At 31.9% G+C, this 21,450-nt stretch overlaps 2 protein-coding genes and 1 long non-coding RNA gene across 10 annotated transcripts; 1 reads left to right on the forward strand and 2 right to left on the reverse strand.

The window, feature by feature from the left end:
• Positions 1-799: 799 nt before the first annotated feature.
• On the reverse strand, positions 800-13,447 carry mier1a (mesoderm induction early response 1a, transcriptional regulator). 3 transcript variants are annotated; one of them, XM_087255016.1, is made up of 13 exons: positions 13,365-13,412; positions 12,919-12,946; positions 11,972-12,123; positions 11,736-11,855; positions 9,305-9,440; positions 8,375-8,430; positions 8,202-8,274; positions 7,294-7,445; positions 7,117-7,198; positions 6,158-6,252; positions 4,195-4,238; positions 3,931-4,061; positions 800-2,022 (listed from the first exon to the last, which is right to left on the reverse strand). In XM_087255016.1, exons 1-13 carry the CDS (start codon positions 13,371-13,373, stop codon positions 1,775-1,777), a joined length of 1,326 nt encoding a protein of 441 aa, XP_087111142.1. In that variant the 5' UTR covers positions 13,374-13,412; the 3' UTR covers positions 800-1,774.
• An 866-nt stretch (positions 13,448-14,313) lies between these two features.
• Positions 14,314-16,741, forward strand: LOC147843584 (uncharacterized). Its single transcript, XR_015493878.1, has 2 exons — positions 14,314-16,076; positions 16,513-16,741. It is a non-coding gene; the product is annotated as an uncharacterized LOC147843584 (long non-coding RNA).
• LOC147836418 (uncharacterized) lies at positions 15,387-20,808 on the reverse strand. 6 transcript variants are annotated; one of them, XR_015493821.1, is made up of 4 exons: positions 20,739-20,808; positions 20,411-20,435; positions 17,242-17,372; positions 15,387-17,054 (listed from the first exon to the last, which is right to left on the reverse strand). XR_015493821.1 is itself a non-coding variant. In XM_087257588.1 (4 exons), the coding sequence occupies exons 1-4, from the start codon at positions 20,789-20,791 to the stop codon at positions 16,761-16,763; spliced, it is 459 nt and encodes a 152-aa protein (XP_087113714.1). In that variant the 5' UTR covers positions 20,792-20,808; the 3' UTR covers positions 15,387-16,760. The 6 variants fall into 6 exon arrangements, 2 of the variants coding, with proteins under 2 accessions (XP_087113714.1, XP_087113713.1); XR_015493822.1 differs by having other exon boundaries at positions 17,242-17,375; XM_087257588.1 differs by having other exon boundaries at positions 20,783-20,808.
• Between the last annotated feature and the right edge of the window lie 642 nt (positions 20,809-21,450).

The following is a 21,450-nucleotide window of genomic DNA, read 5'->3' on the forward strand; positions in this document are numbered from 1 at the left end:
AAAAAAAAATTTCAACCTTTCTTAAAAAATAAATAAATAATTCAAAAATGATTTAAAGGTTTTAAAAACTATAATAAACTAGGTCTGACCAGGTCAGCTTCCTCAGCAGTAAATACATGGAGAACTTTTAAACAAATGTTAATGTTTTAAAGAAAAATAAGTAAACCATTATGGTAAATAGAGTTATGATGCTGCTGCTGCTGCAAGGCGTTTAACAGGTAAGAAACATGACTGATGATGATGAGTTGGCATTTTATCAGTGAAAATTGTCTGTTTTTGTTATAATTATATATATATATATATATATATATATATATATATATATATATATATATATATATATATATATATATATATATATATATATATAGCTAAAACAGACAATTTTCACTGATAAAATGCCAAATCAAAGATTGGTTTGTAGTGTCCAGCTCATTGGTCAACCTCTGGATGTGTTAAATAGTGCTATAAAAATGAATAACATTGACAGTTAAAAATTATTCTTAAATAAAACGTTTTATTGCAATAGATTGTTGGTTATTGGTTGGGTGTTGGCCAGATTAGGTTATACATAAACAAAGGAAAATTAAGACCTACAATACAATATTTCAGTAACTTGAAGACTTTGAATAAAACGCAGGGTGTGTAGAGTTGAGCTCAACACTGACACCTGCTGTACAGGATACGAATACATTACAATAAAAGAACTCTTAAAAACTAGCATCAAAATCCACTCAGACTAAAAGTGGTAATGAGGTGACAAAATCCGAGTCGCTCCAGTAAACACAAAAGACACGCGTTTGGGTAAATATTCTGAGTTTAATGAATGATTCTCTAATTGAAAGTGACAGCTATTTAACATCCTTTAATATTTCAGTACTTATTTTCCTGAGCTATGCAGATGTGGATGACAACCGATTTCTGAAAACTGCAGATCGTATTTACCTCTACCAATTCTGAAAAAAATAACAGGTCCTAGAAAACTTAAAAACGCTCTCTCAAAGACGGATCGACATGTCACAGTGAGAAAATGAATAAAAAGCACAACCGTTTCTGCTCTGCCTTTTAATTCGTACTCGCTTCAGCCTATACAAATATATTTTATACTGGCTTCATGCATCACCGATATCTGATTAAAAAAAATAAATAGCTATCAAATACAAAAATAAGACAATTTTTCATATAAAGAGGAAATAGCTTTCGAAAACGCTGCGTTAAAAGACCAATATCAGCCATTCACTTTGGTCAAAAAGGAAAGGAAAAGGGGATGGAATGTTACAGTATCAGAGAAAACCTTTTTACAACCCTCTGGATCATTCAGCATGATTTCCCAAATACAAAATATGTACTTTTTGAGAATATTAATAATTACAATTCGATTATTTACAGTATTATACTTCATATAAAACCAAGAGGGCTTTTCCACAGTGTGCACTCACAGCCATGGTAATGTTATGCACAATAAATGACTAAGTTCACAAAAATACAGTCAGCTGTTTCTTTCAAAACAACCGAGAGTAAATACAAAAGCAATGATCACCTTATTCTATTCCAATAAATAGTGCTACAGGGATGACGGTCTGATATGACAGTCCATCATGAGTGTTGAGATGTGAACTGAGCTCAGTGGCAGTAATGCAGGAGGAAAGAAATGTGCTTCATTTGCATCCCTGAAATTCACTCACACACACACACACAAACACACCTCAGCTACCGTCATGCTGAAAACAGGGCAGGCTATCTGAGGTCAGGAGTTCTGGGATTTGCTGGCGAGTCAGACGATTTCAGCTTTGTTGAGGGCGACTTCAGTGTTTGGGTCTGTCTCAATCCTAAGCTTCTTCAGAGGTTGTTCCTCCTGCATGACTGTGATCTCCACTATTCGTGTGTTTGGGCTGCTCATGTTGAGGTTACAGTCGGGTGGTGTGTGTGTTATGGATATTTCTGGACGTGCGGTGGAGCCGTTTGTATGAGAAGTCTCATCTTTGACACAGAGAAGAGGCTCGGAGGAATGGTTCTCTACACCTATGAAGTCAAAAAGACACTTAAATGATTAATGGGGTCAATAACAAAGTTCATTAATAATATTGAAGGTTTTTAAGCATCGAAATGATAAAAGTGTAATACAGCTTTAAATTTACAATCCTGTTTAGAACAACAATGGCTTGATGACATTATCACAAGGATACAGTCAAAAACAAATACTAAATTGTCGATTTACTGACCAGTAACAATCCCAAACAAACATAATTTGATTACAGTGGTCCCTCGTTTAAAGCAGAAGTTACATTTTTAAAATAACCTGCAATATGTAAAATCCGCAAAGTAGTCAGCTTTATTTTTTACAATTGTTATAGATTTTTTTAAGGCTGTAAAACCAAATTTAATGAAGCAAAGATTTGTACTTGTTTTGTAATGGTGCCACACAGCCGTGCAACTTCTACCTTCCTTTTATCTGTCCAGAAGTCCAACTTTTCATGCAATAGTTAGCATCTATATCTGCCTTTTGGGTGCTATCGCAGGTGCCCGTTTCATTGACATTGTGAATTTGCGGGGGAGAAAACTTGCAAACACATAGTATAGCACTTGAGAGTCACACTGCTAGTGATCAAAAATTTATGTAAATTTGGCAATCCTAACGCATCCTGTACTTTACAGGAGACACGGCACGGAGAAAATTGACTGACAGTGGTTTACAGTCAATCAGGATGCAGAACACAGCGCGCTATAAAAGAAACTGTGAAACTGAGACCTCGAAAGGTGAACTGCATTAAAGTGAGGGACAACTAGAATATAATTTGGTTTAAGCATTTTAAACACTAACATTAAATTTATTTAAACTTAATTTGTCACATCCAAAACAATACACAACTATTTCAACATTTTAATCTGGCATGCAGTCTATAACCCTTTATCAGGCAAAGACTAAAATATGGTAACTTTATTGACATTGATTCAAAAAAAATTCATTAAACTCTTGTTAAAAAGAAAATAATCAAAATTACAGGGTTTTGCAAAATCAATATTTCTAAATAGAGAACAATTAGTTTAAAAACAAAACCTGAAAAAGAAATTGCCAAATTTACAAATTATATATTAGAAAGAAAGTTACTATCCTAAAAACTTTTAACTAAAACTATAATAATTAAAATTAAGACTAAATTATAGTTTTGCTAACAAAATGGAAAGATAAAAGTGTGACATGATTTTTTTTAAGGCTTTCAATGGGAACAACTTTGTAAATAATTTTGTAACAATTTTTAAATGGTATCAAAAGGAGAACCAGGGTGAGGAATTTTATAAAACAAAGTGTACCCCGTAGTCAATTTCAACACTTAAACATAAGTTAAAATTATGAGAAAAATGAATGAATACAAAAGTGTCTACACCAAAACCATCGTAAAGTGGGTGGAGTTGCACACCGGATGCACCGCACCATACAGCGCCATGCATTTTATAACTGTAAACATTATTTATATCAGGGTTCACACACCCGCGCCGCTGTGTGTGAACCAAACCAATGAACTTTGGTTTCATTCTATAATACTGGCCGTACTTTTCTACGAAAGTTTGAAGTTTGCAAGTGTTTAAACGAGAGAAAAGTGTGAAAATGTTAATGCCTGTTTGAGAATGGTGTATAAAGGTGTATAAAGTGTTAAAACATCTATAATAAATGTAAAAAATAAATGACCACTTCGCGGATTTCACCTATCGTGGATTATTTTTAGAACGTAACTCCTGCAAATAACAAGAGACCATTGTAAATAGCTATTTTAAACATTTAGTAAAGTAGAAACTTCACTTTCATTACTACATGTGCTTTCTATACATGCATGTTTTTTTAAATGTAACTTAATACAAACTCCAAAACAGGATGTGTTTTCTTTGACCTTTGCATATGTATTAAAACAATTGTGTGTGTGCAAGTCTGACCATTCTGAGCGTTAGAGTCACTTTCTGGCTCCAGTGGGTTTTTGCTGTTGTTTGATGTGGTAGGAAGTGATAAAGAAGATCCACCAGACTCAGAGCTTTCCTTCTCATCCAAAAAACACTCCATATAATCCCTGTAATGCCAAACAAACAGCATGCAGGATGTGACCTTACACAGCCTCTCAGTCTATGTACACACACAGTTTAATTAGAGGACTCGGACTTGTGACCTTTAAATGTGCCACACGGTACAGAAGACTGACTTACAAAACTCCAGGACGAAGGCTGTATTTTCTTTTCCCAAGCTTGATCTGCTGTGCAAAGAAATCATAACGCTCAGATTTCTTCCACATGTAATAAAAGGCCACACATTCCTCTACAGATCTAGTTCTCACCTGGAAAAGTTTGATTAGGTAACAATAATTACCTACTTGAACGATAAAACCAAATAACCAAGCCAAGAAAAAGTCAAGTTTACCAACTAATTAGTCTAGATAATTAAATAAGAGTTAAAGGAATAGTAACCTCTTAATTTATTAACCTTCAAGCCATCGTTGGTGTTTATTACTTTAGTAGTTTTAATAATATTCTGACTCCTCCATGCTGAATAACACCGTTAGATAGCGACTTTTATTTCGAAGCTTCCAAAATATCTGATCGGTTTGTTTAGGATTTTATGCATGCTTTTGACAACTGCCATTAAGTTATGTCATTTTAAACGCAAAGGTGACATTGTTTGAGAAGTGTTTGGCAGGTTATGATTTTAGTTTCATAATTTGTTGCGTCTTTTTCATAACATCTTGAAAAGCTGTCATGACACCAAGTTTGTCAAAACTTGTTATAAATACGTCAAAGATGATTGTCATGAGGCCATTATAACGGTGTAATTCAATTATAAATTTATTTTACAAAAGTATTAATATTTTTCTTAACCTCAACTACAATAGTACAAATTGAATGTCATTAAAATGTCAAATGCATATCAAATGTGCCGTAATAAATATAATGATGCCATAAATAAAATAATTAGACAAAGTATTGACACTTTTTAAGAGAAATTTTAATGACAAATTTTGTTCCACTTAAAAAATAAAAAGTGATCAGAAAAATATTCATGAGACAATTTTAATGGCCTTGTGGCAATTATGTTTATGACAGATTTACACTCACCGGCCATTTTATTAGGTACACCTTACTAGTAGTGGGTTGGAATCACGTTAATTCTTCATGGCATAAATTCAACAAGATACTAAAAATATTCCACAGAGATTTTGGGCCATATTGACATGATTGCAGCATCATACAGTTGCTGCAGATTTGTTGGTTGCTCTATTGGATTCAGTTCTTGTGTGGTCTTCTGCTGCCACCTCAAGGTTTGACGCGCTGTGCGTTCTGCATAGCCCAGTTATAATGAGTGGTTATTTGAGTTGCTGTTGCCTTTCTATCAGCTTAAACCAGCCTGGCCATTCTCCTCTGACATCAACAAGGTATTTGTGCCCACAGAACTGGTGCTCACTGGACATTTTCTTTTTCAGACCATTCTCTGTAAACCCTAAAGATAGATGTGCGTGAAAATACTCAGACCAGCCTGTCTGGCACCAACAACCATGCCACATTCAAATTCACTTAAATCAGCTTTCTTCCCCATTCTGATGCTCGGTTTGAACTGCAGCAGATTGTCTTGACCATGTCTACATGCCTAAATGCATTGAGTTGCTGCCATATGATTGGCTGATTAGAAATTTGCATTAACGAGCAGTTGGACAGGTCTACCTAATAAAGTGGCCAGTGAGTGTATGACAGGTTTTGTTTTCTTAGTAATGTCAAGTTGTCAGTTAGTAATATATTTGTTTGTTAAGTTGTCAGACATCTCAAACTATGACACAAAATGACAGTTGTCATAAGCATGCATTAAATCTCATATCAGGATTATATCTAACATCCGTCTGTGGTCGAATGCATGTTATGTGCATCTGACGTATACAATGAAGCTTTAAACTAAAAGCCACAATACAAATCCATTATAGAGCCAGGATAAAATAGAAAACTATTCCAACTGCGTTTATCCAACCAAAAAAAAAAAAACATCATATACACAGAGTATGGCTTGAGGGTGAATAAATGATTTGGTAATTTTCATTTTTCGATGAACTATTCCTTTAAAACTTTAGAGCAGAAGTCCATGCCATCCTAGCAGGTTTTGGAATGAGGAATGGGACTCAACACAAACCTTATTTGCTTGTATTGAGCTGAAATCTTTTCCATAATCTTTGAGTCCCTGCTCAAAACCTCGACACTCCTCTTCCGTCCAAACTGACATTTCCTCTAAGGGAGAGAGTGAGATTTCAGTTAAAGTGACACATTCAGACAGGGTTGACTGACGTGCTGAGAGCTGCTTTATCACAGGCTTGGATGCTGCTGGTGTGCTTGAGCGGAGAAAGCTTTTCAAATTCCCCAAAATAACATTCGGAAAAGCATTACTTGATAGAAGTCAAGAGTTTAGATGAAAAAATTGTGCTGTTTGTGCAGAAACTTCACGCAGAAGCCAGACTATTTATTAATGACAAATATTAACGTAAAACATTTTTATTTTTATTAGTTTTACGTTTTTCATACAATATATTTGTTAAATGTTCTCATATTAAATTACATAATCACAAATAAATATTTGCTACAGAAAGTTCCCAAGATAATTCAAAAACATTACAAAAAAAATCTATAAATATACATTTTGAAAATTAGAACTAAAGTTATTGATGATAAATTTATTAATTAAAAGCCCACAATTGATTTAGTAAACCAAAGTCACTGTGGTTGTGCAGATTTAACCCTAAATATACATAATTTAAGACCAAGTAATGAAAATGTAAGATATAAATAGTAATACATAAATGTTTCAAATATGAACTCTTAATGTTTCATTGTTTATTAATCACTTTAGTTCTAAAATAAATAAAACATAAATACATTTTTATTGTATCATCTGATCACAATGCATGTTCTTTATAAGTGTTTGTTTTGTTTTCCAGTGCAAATGTGTAAACTTTCTTCTAACACTTTGAAATTTCTATTAAAACACTTATATTTTTCTCAAAGCACATGACATTTAATGGAAAAATCTTGTGGATTTAAAAGTATTGATTCATCACATATTAAAAGAAAACTGTACAAAAGAAATCATAGACTCACCTTTAGCAGGCTTTACATCAAATTTCAGCCTTTTTAAAGCTTCATCTGCATTAAAGTTGCATTTAAACAATTCATAGAGAGCCTGTGAGTCAAGCCAAGAAATGATTAGGTTATAATCTGATGTTAAAAAGGGAATCAGTATGATTAAGGTAAATATCCCATGGGATGGAGACCTGCCTGTTCATTGTCTTTGATGTGAGATCCTTCAGGAATGGCGTCGACACCAGCTTCATCTCCGCTGCGTTTAGAGGCTTCTGTTAAAAACTCCACAACCTTTTCCTCTGGAAGTAACTCCGGATTCCATAAAAGCTGATCATCATTCTCATACACTTGATTTGTGGAAGACAAACAGATGAATAACAAAACATACACATTAAATGTATATCACAATGTCATGATTGACAGAAGACAACATTTTTCAGGTTTAACAAAAATTCTTGTTTCTAATTACTAAAAGAATGTTGGGACTTTTTTTTCTTCGCTATTTGTGCATGCGTGTGTCTTTTTTTTTTGCTTAAAAAACAACAATTTGAGGAGGAAATTAACTTAAATTTTTAAAAGAATTTCTTTTACGATCCCTCTCATAACTATTCATCTAAGTGAGTATCTTTATCCTGTGAGAATCCCCATTACTTTAATAACCCACAACAGCCTGCATTGATTTCTTATTACATACACTTCAAACTGTGAGGTTGCATACATCAAGAGACTTGTTTATGGATCGCAAAACCTTGTTTATGCTTTCTTAGATTCTGCATGGCAAATGTTCATAATAATCTCTGATACAAGCATTATTCATTCACTTTGTACAGGTAATAGCTTATTATCCAATCAAACTCATTTTGAATGACAAGTACAAATGTTAAAATGTTGTGCCTTTATTTGTGCATTAAATTATAGTGGTCAAAGTGTATGCATGTTTTTGTGAACTGTACAGAGAGCATTAAAAGCATGCTTATTGTACTGTTGTTGCAAGCAATGGTGATTTTCTATGTGCATTTTGGAAATCTCTGGTGCTTTTAACAGAATTTTTCAAATGTATGCACATAGTGTATTTAAATTAGCATATTATTTAGATTTTTTACCTTTTTCATTGTCTTTGTATTTACACAAGCCAACAGGAGTCTCCGCTTGGTACATTGAACCAACCATAATCTCCTATAAAAGGGAAACCCCCAAAAAATACAAGTGTCTAAACTTCATTTAAACAAAGATTGTATACATAAGAAAAAACACATTTAGGGAAAAAAAAATCTACCTTCTTCCAGTCTTCAGATGGAATATACTCTTCATCTTCAGATTCTTCCTCATAACCTGTAAAACACAAAGAGAATCAAGTAAAGCCAGATCAAGTTAGATTCTGAACCAACATCACCATCTGCTGGTTTTACTAAGAATTTTCTGATACAAAAAACATAAACATCTCCTCATGAGTCTGTCACAAAAAAAACATATGTAATAAATTATGTTAAGAAGTTTAATGTTTTGCGAAAACTGTGATGCAGTTCCTCAGGGTTGTTTGATAAAGGGTTTTTTTTTTAAGTAACATTATTAATATCTTCAATATTCTGGCTAGTGGATTTTTAGTGCGAGGGTGTCATCAAGCATAAAGCACAAATAAAGCATAAATAGCGTTTTTTACTTTTTTACAGTACTATTTTTGTGTAATTTTATCTTATGTACACTATTACCTTTTATGTAGCATATATATAAAAATATAACAATAAATAAACAGCTTACCTACCTCATTCTGACTTCACACAAGATAATATATAAAATAGCACTCAGACTAAAATGTTGTACATATTAAATTATTAAAAATGCTTTACTGACCAAAAGGTTAAAAAAAAAAAAAACTATTCTTGTAATATTCCAACAAATTATTTTTGTTGTAAATGTCTGAAAATGTGTTTTTTATATAACTTTAGTTACACCAAATGACATTTTAGTGGGTTGTTTCTTTAAAACGGTGTCAAATATATAAGAAATACATTATAATTTTCTTAATAATAATAATAATGATTATTATAAATAAAAACAACATATTTAAATGTACACTAATTCTTTTCCAATATGCAATACAGCACTTTATATGTTGAGTACTAAAGGTAATCGTGTACTAACTTGGCTGTGTCTTGTGAAGCTTCTAAAAACTGATGACTAATGTAGTAAGTTACAATATTCTTACCTTCAAAGTAAGTGGATGGCCGAGAACAGATGAGCAGAGCAGTGCTGTGAGACACACTGCCTGACGGAGGCTCCTCACCAGATGACTGCACATCTTCAACCTCCTCCTGGTCAGAAAGCTCTGGCTTTTCCTCCACCTGACACCCAATGAAAAAAAAAAATTTATTTAATCTTTATGCACAACTAAACATATAGATTTGTGTGTTAGGCTTATAATAGTAAGGTTAGGCTTTTAGGAAAAAAGATAATATAATATCAAACTTTCTTGTTGCGATTTTGTTGCGAATTGTTGAAGCCTTTGACACAACATTATCATGATATTGACCCAAACTGCAAAAAAGATTATTTTAATAGAAAAAAAATATAGCGAATGGCTTTATTATATATGCAGTTGAAGTCAAAATTATTAGCCCGCCCCTAATTTATTAGCCACCCTGTTTTTTTTTTCTCTACAATTTCTGTTTAACAGAGATTTTTTCAACACATTTTTAAACAATAGTTTAATAACTAATTTCTAATAACTGATTTATTTTATCTTTGCCATGATGACCGTAAATAATATTTTACTAGATTTTCAAGACACTTCTATACAGCTTAAAGTGACATTTAAAGGCTTAACTAGGTTACTTAGGTTAAAGAGGTAGGTTAGGGTAATAAGGCAAGTCATTGTATAACGATGGTTTGTTCTGTAGACTATCAGAAAAAAAAAGAACTTATATTGGCTAATTTTATTGACCTTAAAATGCTTTTTTTATTATTTAAAACTGCTTTTATTCTAGCTAAAATAAAACAAATAAGACTTTCTCCAGAAGAAAAAATTATTATGAGACATGCTGTGAAAATTTCTTTGCTCTGTTAAACATCATTTGGAAAATATAAAAAAATAAAATTCAAAGGGGGTTTAATAATTTTGACTACAACTGTAAATATTTAAAGTAAATAAATGTTTCAAACTAACTATACTGTAAAAGGATTATAACACATCAGCACACACTTTAAGTCTCATTAGTAAATGTTAGTTAATGGATTAAAATCAAAAGTGAGAAAAGGCCAAATTTACTATAGTTTCTTTGTTAATATTGAGTGCTTCCCACGGGTTTGAAATACTTGCAGTGGTGGTCTGATTGAAACACCTTTTACCCACAGCACATAAATGGTTAACTATATGCAACAAACAAAACTGTGATTTTTAACACTATTTTATTATTATCAGTTTTGAACTCTTTTCTATTCAATAGGTTAAAATAAAAAAGAATAAATAAAATAAATGAAAAACACTCATTATTTCTCTTTTATGCATTTTTTTCTTACAAACACCATTAAAGCATTTTAGATGTATGAGATATGTAATATACTGACATCAAATTAATAAAATTGATAGCAAATGAGAAATAAATGACAGAAAAAACAGACAATATCACAAATAAATTATAATAATTACAAGAATAAAACATGTAGATTATTTAAATGAGGCAAATGAGTTGATTACCCATTTTAAAGGTGTACATATATTCTGCAGCCAATTTAGATGTAATGTAGTCCTCTCCGAGTATTTAGTTCTTCTGAAAGTTCAAAGTTCTTCTGAATCGTTAAGATTAAATAATTTATTATTTAATATCTCTCTTGTGACTGTGCGCATAAAATTAACGACAGCTTAGAAAGCAAAACCAAATCCCGGACATTTTAGTAGATTTAGAAAAGTTGCAGGTCTCTGTGAGTCTGCAGTAGGCATGGGCCAGTATTAGATTCTGAAGGTATGATAATCTCGAATAAAAATATCACATTTTCTTGGTATTGTGATTACTGCTCTAAAATATATACTTTTTAAATGCCTGGGTAAAAAAAAAAATATTTTTTCCCGTTTGAACAGAATATATTTTATTGTGAGAAACATTTAAAGTATTTTGGAGCAGAAAACATTGAATAAATAATTAAATTTAATTACTGACTTCTACGGTCATCATTTGTTTCAAAAACAGATCTTTTCTGCTAGAGATACTGTTGTTTCAAGCATAGTCTGCAGAGCATGTGAGACTGTCTCGCACAAACAGAACAAGTGATATGACACAGGTACAGACGAGAAGATTTTTCACTACTTAATCTCTCGCGGATATTTGTTTATATTGAGTGGATACAAAAAAAAAAAAAAAGTACAACGATGATAATAATAGTAAAAAAAAAAACAAGGCAGCACACCCAAATAAAGTCTATGTAGGAAGCACTGATATTATTTTTAAAAAAATACATTTAATTAATTACAAATTAATTTAATAAAACAATTAAGACTCAATATTAACGTACTGTTATGCATTACTAAAAAAAATTAACAAATAATTGTTGTGCCAATATCAATATTGTGCATATTTAATATCACAATATATTAAATTACTTAATATCATTTTCATATAAAATATTTTCATAAATGGGTTTACTTTGCTGCAAGCGTTCTCTGTGGAATCTTCCTCCTCCACATCTTCCTCCTCTTCCTCTGGAGAGGCACCACTGCTGTAGCCGTACAGTTTCAGAAGCTCTTCGATGGGCATCTCACCCTCCTACCAAAACGAAGTGCAGTCACATAATGAAATTAGACCCATGTCGATTATTAAAAGGGCTTAATCTTGAGCGCATGTAGTGAATGATAAAAAATAAAACAACAGATGCCCCATACTCGAGTGAGGTCATCAATTTCATTGGTGAAGTTGGTCTCTCCCTCCAGCTTTTCCTGCTCCTCCAGAGTCTGCTCATCATCAAAATCATGCACAAGCATGTCTGCAGAAGGATCAAAGTCTTTGTCCTCATCCTGGACCACTGCATGTGCTCCTATTTAATAAAAAATATATATTATTATTAGTTTTATCTATTCACTTTTACAAAAGAACAGTAATAATAATAATAAAACTAATAAGTAATGTAATTATTTATTTATAATCATGGTATTATTCTATATTAATTATTTATTAGTTATAATTAGTTATTAATATTTCTTTCTAATTGAAAATGACAAAGGATCAAATGAAATGTTTTTATTTGTTGTGACTGAATATCAGAGTTATTCCAACAAATATGGATTTCTTAACCGCTCTAAAGATAAACACTGGCATTGTTTACATAATAAAAACTCAAACAGAGAAAACTTAACATGTTCAAAAATGTTTTATTATATTTATACTCATGTATCCATGTGTGTTTATATATAGTCTACAGTCTTCAGAGGCACGTGATCCTTTAGAAATCACTCTATTATTAATTATTATTGTTAATGTAATAGCAATGAAAGCAACAATAAAAGGAGTAATAATTTCATTTGAAACTACATACAATAAGAAAGTAATAATTTAAAATTGTAATAAATATAAAATTGTTTTTTTAATAAATCCCGCCTTGATCTACAGAATAATAAATAACAATAAAAAATAAATGAAATAAAAACTGACCCCTTACTACTGACCAGTTGTGTATATACAGTACATATATTTATGCATGTTTAAGTATGCATATTTGTGTGTGTGTGTGTGTGTGTGTGTGTGTGTTTGTGTGTGTTTACACACACACACACACACACACACACAAGAAAAGCTTTGAAGCACAGCCAACATGATCATAAATCTACGTTACCTTCTGAGCCTGAAGCACTTAAGGAGGGCTGAAAAAAATGAATAAACAACATTTGAAACGCTACGATAAAACAACACATTTTAAAAACAAAAACAATGAGAGAAAAGACGTATTAACGTACATAAAACCTTGTGTTAATATAAAGACTCTGAAAAATTACCGGGTACTTTTACTTACAACTGACTACACAATGTTTGTGTTAAATAGTAAAAACAGAAGAATAAGTTAACCTGGATGTGAGTTTGGCGCTCAGGCAACAAGTTAGCTGCTAGCTGCTAACACATTCAAATTGGGCGCCTTAAACTGTTTGCTAATTATTCAGAGCTCGAATGTTAAGAAATACGTAATGGTTCAATAGACTAAAATGAAAAATTAAGATACGTTGATTTAAACATTACGCGATTCTCCCAGACGCGTTATTTGCTGCAATTTGTAATGTTTCTTACCTCCGCCATAGTTGATGTAGGTTCTGCGTGAAGCCAGCAATAACAATTGTTTAATTCTCAACTCTGAAGATGAGAACAGCTGCAGTAGAGTTGCGAACACTACAAAATAAAAGTCCCACCATCACATAAACACAGTTAATATCTGAAAAAAAACTATTTTCCAGAATATATATTTATCAGTATTAATTAATTTTGTCGTAAAAATATTACCAATAAGTTAAATAGCAAATAATACTTGAATATTTTTCAGAAGTTTACAGAGTTTTACCTTTTAAAATGGAGGTTAGGTACTGGACCCTTTGTTTCCCTCATAATTGTTTTTATAACTAATGAATAATACTTATAAATTGTGTGAATTTCTTATTAGGGACACCCCTTAAAATGAGATCTCACGGGGCTATGCTGCTCTCTTCAAATGATTATTTTATTAATGCCAATAGTTGTTATAATAGCAAAACACACTAGAACAGAAACCACAAAAATATTTAAAAATATATATTTTTTTTATTTTGGTTGATGTAGCAGTTTATGTGAATCCACATGGGGTTCATAATATAGCATTTCTTTTATAAATTTATTTTACATGTATTTAAAAAATAAGTACACACCTAGTACAAATATATGGTTTTGTTTCATAGTTACATTGTATACTTTTTCATTACCTACAGTGCTCAGCATGAGTACTCCCCTTACAAATATATCATTTAAATTCATATTTCCAATATATGTTGCTTTACAATATTATATTTGTGTATATACATTAGATGAGTCAGTACTGAAGCCAAATCGCGAGCTAATCTAATAAAATAACTTATGATAACAGTCTAAAAATGAGTACACCCCAATTTATGTTAGAAAAAAATATTACATTAAAAAGAGGAAAAATAAAAAAATTAAAAAGATATAAAATTGAGTTGAATTTTTTTAGTTTGTATTTATTTTGTTTTTTCAATATTTTGCATGAATTCAAATGTATTAACTCTCCATTTCTAAAGACAATCAGTGACTAATATATTAATTTGATTAATATATCTATTTAATGAATTTGTTTTGTTCAAATACGCCAAAATATATGAGCTGTATTTACTGAGAAATTAACATAGAATGTGACAACATGCCCCATTATAGATGAGGCACATTGTGTCATCTGAATGGTGTTTGTAACAGGACCATATGACAGCTTAAAAGACAAATTATAATTATTTAGCAATAAAATATAATTATTACATTTTTCAAAATAATGGTATTTTTTATTAATTAAAATAAAGCCATTTCAACGTCTGACAATGAACACAGCATACAGAATAGTCCAAATATATAAGACCAAACAGACACTGGACAAATAAATGACCACTAATGTCACAGTATAGTGTTCTAATAATAGCAGGGCAACAACATTTCCCTTCTGCGTTTAAAAATCCTTTGTGTATTCTTTTATTAAGCAAAGGGGTTCATCATTATTCATCAGGGGTCGCCACAGTGGAATGAACCGCCAACTTATACAGCAAATGATTTACACAGTGCATGCCCTTCAAGCTGCAACCCATTACTGTAAAACATCCATTCACACTCATACTCTACAGACCATTTATTCTATTCAATTCATCTGTACTGCATGTCTTTGGACTGTGGGGGAAACAGGAGCACCCGGAGGAAAGCAAAGCAAAAACGGGGAGAACATACAAACTCCACACAGACATCCCAACTGACCTGGCTGAGGCTCAAACCAGCGACCCTATTGCTGTGAGGCGATTGTGCTACTCACTGCGCCACCGTGCTGCCCCAGTCCAAAAATTAGTAACCCCAATTTATGTTAGGGAAAAATACTTAATTACAAAAAAAGCAGAAATCAAGAGAAACAAAAAAAGATATCAAATTTAGTTGAAATTTTGTAGTTTGCATTTTTTGTATGAATTTAAATGTATTAAAACTCTATTTCTAAAGACGTTAGGTGACTAAAATATTATTTTGATAAATATATTTATATTTAAGGAACATGTTTTGTTCAAATACACCAAAATATATGAGCTATTTTCTCTGAGAAAGAGATAAAAATATTTATTTTGCACTGTGCACATGTACTCTTTCATGCACATTGAACAATAAACATGAAATGTGACAACATCCCCATATAGATGAGGCACATTATCTCATCTGAAAGGCAGTTTGTAACAGGACTATATGACAGCTTAAAAGACAAAAGACAAATTTAAATAACTTATCAATAAAATATAATGTAATTATTACATTTTTCAAAATAATGGCATTTTTAATCATTAAAATAAAGCCATTTGAATGTCTGACAATGAACACAGCATACAGAATAGTCCAAAATATAAGACCAAACAATACTGGACAAACAAATGACATCACTAATGAACTTCAAATAATAGTGGAGCTACAATATTTTCCATCTGCATTTAAAAATGCTTTCAGTAAGCAAAGCATTAAAGAAGTATCTAAACTATAAATAACAGAGTGGATTTTAAAATAAGAGCAGAACTGTCTTAATTTAAATAATAACAACCAAAAAAAAAAAAACCTCTTAAAAAAAAATGTAAATGTCATTTCATGCAAATGTCGTGTATTTCACATTTCATACTGTATCTTCTAAAGAATGTATCCACACTGTAAAAAGCAGTTAGTTACTCAACTTTAAATACGTGAGAAAACCTGTTGCCTTAATAGTGTTGACTGTACTTTAAAAAGAGAGTAAACCCATTGTAAGTTGAAACTTAAAGTCCCCAAGAAATCAAAACTAACCATATAATGTTGTTGTCTCACATGGCTAGTTTTGTGGTGAACAATCCATCTGTGCATGTCGTTAAGAAACAAAATCTGACAATGCACTTCCTGTTTGTTTTCAGTTAAATGATTACATGATTTTGAGGTAATGGGCATGGCTAACATACCTAACCATGCTGGTTCAACTGTCAGTTTTGACAACAACCAGAAATGGTCAGCAGGAGGAGTTTGTTAGGTTGTAATGACTCTTCTAAAACCCCTTTCCCCATCTTCTGAATGAGATGCCTACTACATCCGATCAGCTAGCAGTAGAAAAACAAGCCACGCCCACTTCTGATTAAATATGCACATAGTTAATTTACTTAATCAATTTAAGACAATGGGTTTACTCACTTCTTAACAGTAAAATCAACTAAATGCTTTTACAGTGTATACAGTGCTTATTTGGTGACTTCCAGTAAATAAATACCACACATTTTGCTAAGCAAATGAAAATGTGCACCGCTCACACCTACACTTAAAATTATTTTAAATTTGCAGAAAGAAATTCTTGAACTTCTTGACTAGCCTGAATGACATAAAAAAGTAAACACACACACACACACACACACACACACACACACACACACACACACACACACACACACACAGTCATACAGCCGTTTTCCTTTTGCTCTTTAGCTTGCTGGCCTTGTTCTTTTGTTTGGTGGTCTGCTCCTCTGTGAAAGCATTTGTGCACAGCTTCACCGGTAGTCCTTTCCTGCGCCGCTTATGATAAATACTAATCACCGCAGATCGTGAACAGCCCACAAGACTTGCTGTTTTTGAGATGCTCTGACCCAGTCGTCTTGCCATCTCTATTTGGCCTCTGTCAAAGTCACTGAGTTGATCTGTGCTGCAAGGATAGTAGCCACCCTGATCAGAGAACTCTGGCCTCTCCGCTTCCTTTACAGCCATGATGGTAATTCATGGATTTAATGATTATGCACACACACACACCAAAACAAACAAACAAACAAAACAAACTTTGCTATGATAAATTGCTTTTCATAGAAATCTTTACATGTGTTTATTATGGCCTCATCATAGAGGTCTGGAGTAAACTTTATAAAAAGTAAGAGAAGGTTCATACTTGAGCAAGGTTATCAGTTCTGGTGCTTGAGCTGGTCTCTTCCTCTTCTTTCCCATCATTGGAGTTTTGTACAAGCATGTCTGATGAATGTTGAATGTCTCTGTCCTCATCCTGGACTGCTACATGTGCTCCTGCTTAAGGTAGAGATGTTTTTAATCAATCAATATTATTGATATTCATAATTAATACTAAAATGTTCGGCGTAAACAGGGATGGGCAAAAATACATTAAAATGTATTTTTAAATTAAATGCTAAATACATACATTTTAATTGTATCAAAATAAACTACAAAATACAGCAGCTTCAAAAGTATCAAAATAAAATACTGTATTTTGAAAATACTTTCAAAGGTAACATGAAATTTCTTTCCAAACCTTCCATTAATAGGCTTTGGACCAATCCCTTCACTATTAAACTGACTTAGTAAAGTAAACAAAGTATGATAACAAATTTTCTCTGCCACTTCATTCACCTAGGGAAGTTGTGGCCTATTGGTTAGTGAGTTGAACTTGTAACCCAAAGGTAACTTGTGTTTCTCTTTAAAATTAGTATAAATTCACAAATTTCATACAGAAAGTCCTGTCTTGAAGAAGATATCCTATGGTTTAAATCATTTAATATACATATTGAGTCAGCTTATTTCAAAATGAAATAAATGATGGCAGTCAAACATTGTCTAAGATCATTTTGTATCTAGTTTAACCAATCTTTCCATGATATATATAATAATTATACATTTGTCATTGAAATAAATTAGTTGTATGCTGAATTGTACACCTGTCACACTTTAAAATTTCATATTTATTTTTTTAAGAGTTTATTAGAAAACAAATAAACAGAATTTATATTTTAAATAGAGCATGAATTTATACATTGTAAATACATTTTTAATGTGTGATGAGAACTTTTTAAATATCTTTTAAAAATGTGTGTGGTGATGGAAATGGCAGTGGTGGAAATGACATTTCAAGTTTATTGTGAAAAAATGACCAATAGCTTCACCGATTAGCTTCAAATTGATACTATCCTTTCATGTATACAAAACACTTTTATTTACCTTAATTTGGTTTGGTTTTTAAAATCATCTTTAAAGGTACAACATGTTTGGAAATGACATAGAATAAATGTATTTCCTTATCAAGCAATATTAACCTTGATTTTTCTTCAAGTGTTGTTGATAAAATTTTTAATTCCCTCCATCCTGAACATGTTCTCAGATGGCACTATTCATTTTCATAGAAACCACCTAAATAATCTATAACACAAACTTTTTAAAGTGACGTTACAGTGTTGTGGTGGAAATGACACTGATACTGTGCGACAGCTATATTTTATATAAAAATAATATTGATAATAGTCTCATATTAATAACGAGATATTATTTAATTATTTCACTAGTGCTTCATTAGGATACATAAATTGATACCAGATAAATAATATTTTAAAATGTTACTTTCATTGTTGAAGTTTAAAACTCTGGGTGTGTGACAAGGTGAAAACAGTGATTGTGACACCTAAAAGGAGGTTAAATAATATGAAAAAATATAAAATAGAAAGCTGGTAAATTCTTTTGAAGTAGGTTTTATTGCTAGTTTGACAAAAAAAGAGAAATTTGATCCAAAGTATATGTATTATTGGACATATGATCAAAGGACATAAAAGTGCTCATAGTTAAAGAATTACCCTTAATATAGGGCTTTCACAATGTAGATTGTGTCAAAGCACCTTAACAGAATAAGCCAGATTTCAGAGTTGAAGTTGAGTATCAACATTGTCATGTTGATTACGTTTTCACGCATTATGTGGCATCATCCATATTCCATCTCTTTTTTTTTTTACACTATTGACCTTATTCTACAATGCGGAAGTGCGCTCGTTTTTGCTATTGTTTTAGAACTTCTGATTCAGCTGCCTATGGGAGAAATGACTAGAAATAATAAACCGCAGAAAATGGTCAAACTGCTTGCTCTACAAACAAATGTTTGCATGATTATACAGACAAAGCAGAATCATATAATAAGAAAATATCAGTTTGCAACATCAAGCAGAATGGAAGTGAATGAGACCAGAAGTCTCGAGATAAAAAGATTCAAATTCTGCGTCTGCTCATACACAGAGAGTAAGGTGAGTAGCCATTACGTCATCTTGGAATTATAAGGTTCTATCTGCGTTCTGAATGATTTTGAGATATTAAGCTACAAAGTTTTTGCATTCCATAGCAAACAGTATGCGTGTAACATTTGTTTTTTAAATAAAAAAGTCCTGAAATGTAAACAACTTGTAAAAAAAAATCCCAAAATGTAAATAAGTTGTCATTTAATAAGAATATGTCAATACCTCACTTTTGACAAAAATGTCAGATAGAACCTTATAATTCTAAGGTGACGATTATATATTTCGGGTCTTAACATTGCTCAGTAGCTATTTTCAATGGTTGTTGACTTGCTCCTGAAAATACCCTCACCCTTTGTCTGTTACTTTCTTTACACATAATTTTCATTCATCCAAGCATTCACCAACTTTTTAAAAAATAATTTTTTTTGTTCTAATCTCAAGGCAAATAACAAGAAAGCACCAATCAGAAGCATCATTTTTAAGATGTCAGCATGACTTCTTGCAAAGTACTTTGACTACAAAAAACAAGACTATAGTATTTTGATACAAAATATAAAGCCGTTTTAATCAACCCTATCAAATATAATGTACAAAATACTATTTTGTATTTGAAATACATGTATCAGAAATACTGCCCATGCCTGTGTGTAAAAAGAACTTAAAAACATGTCAGTCATACTCGAAACAGGAATCATTTAATAAAATATTTTAGGATAACAGTGCAGCCCCAGAATTACATTTATATTTACAATTTTCCCCTTTACCTCAAATCACAAAATTTCAGTTGTTTGTCAGCAAGATGATTGTTTATTTGAAATATAATGAAATACATTTAATAATAAGTATAGATTTTTACAAATGATTTTATTAATAATGAAGCATTATTTTAGATATTGACATCTTAATTTTACAGATAGTATTTAAAACATCAAATAAGATATTTATAAAACATATATAAACTTTATATAAAATAAGTTTTGTCAATGGGCTGTTGTATCCTGCAACTATTTTGTTTCTGCTAGTAATATATTAAATATTAACTGAAATATTTACCTGAGACTGAATCACATAATGATGGCTGAAAGCAGAATAAGAAATAGAGAATAAGACATTTTAACCCCTAGTAAAAAAAAGTCCTCAAAAACCCACACATTGCCTGATTATAAATTTTCATTTACAGTTGAATGCAAAGCTGGTTAACATGACATGTCACAGTGCTAAAACTGTGACTCAAAATAACAGGGTTTATTAAATGCAGTGTTTGTGACTAATTACACATATAACGTTACATAATTATGTTTGGCACTCAGTAAATAAAACAGCTGCAAAATCGCAAACGTCTTCGTTTAATCAAACTGACTGACTGAAAGGTTGTGCTGACCTCTTAAGACCGCTATTTGCTACGAACTGTTTCGTTTATCTTACCTCAGCCATATTTGTTTACGTTATTCTTCTTCTTCTTTCGGCTATGGCGGTAAGCAAACCTATTCCTCCATCTACTGGCAGGATCGTGTGGTGTGGCTACTGAAGAATGGAGTAACGAATCAAAGAAAGAACAAATTTATTTTATTAAAGATGAAATGTGATTTAAAAATCATGTCCGACATGATCCAGCAGGGTTAACGTATATATTTAGGTTTTCCACACTCTCTGTCTATCTTTGGACTTCACAAAAGCATGCTAGCCATTTTTATTTAGTTTTTACTCATTAATACACTTTCAGGTACACTAACTAGTCATCATTGCTGTTCTATGTTGTTTACTATCAGTATTTAGATTTATATTAATGCACAGTGAATCAACAATCAACAGTTTGTTTGGTGCAGGTCCACTAAAGTTTGAAAATCCATTCACAACTAGAACTCTTACAGAACCCTCAGTTGAAATACTCAAAGTTCCTGTTTCCTCTGCTACACTTAACATGAGATTAGGAAAAAGAAAATACCTCTCAAAGTCAAAAGCACACCTCAGTACAACACATGGGGCTTTCTTGAGGTTCTGGACAGTGCTAAATGGTTTGACTTTGAAGATTTGTCTCATCACACTATATCTAGGAACGACTAAAGATGGAGCAGCTTCTCTCTCACAGAGAC

Source organism: Danio rerio, chromosome 6, assembly GCF_052040795.2.
Source record: "Danio rerio strain M-AB ecotype USA chromosome 6, GRCz13ab, whole genome shotgun sequence".
In the NCBI taxonomy this organism is placed as follows: domain Eukaryota; kingdom Metazoa; phylum Chordata; class Actinopteri; order Cypriniformes; family Danionidae; genus Danio; species Danio rerio.

What these genes read in the sequence shown, in the direction of transcription:
- mier1a (XM_087255015.1), bottom strand. An exon ending in CAGAGAACGCTTGCAGCAAA is followed by an intron (nt 9,441 to 11,735) that starts GTAAACCCATTT and finishes ATTGGGTGTCAG; the next exon opens with GTGGAGGAAAAGCCAGAGCT. An exon ending in GCCATCCACTTACTTTGAAG is followed by an intron (nt 8,431 to 9,304) that starts GTAAGAATATTG and finishes TGTGTTTTACAG; the next exon opens with GTTATGAGGAAGAATCTGAA.
- LOC147836418 (XM_087257587.1), bottom strand. An exon ending in ATTATGTGATTCAGTCTCAG is followed by an intron (nt 17,376 to 20,410) that starts GTAAATATTTCA and finishes CTCTACCTTAAG; the next exon opens with CAGGAGCACATGTAGCAGTC. An exon ending in GAACTGATAACCTTGCTCAA is followed by an intron (nt 17,055 to 17,241) that starts GTATGAACCTTC and finishes ATGGCTGTAAAG; the next exon opens with GAAGCGGAGAGGCCAGAGTT.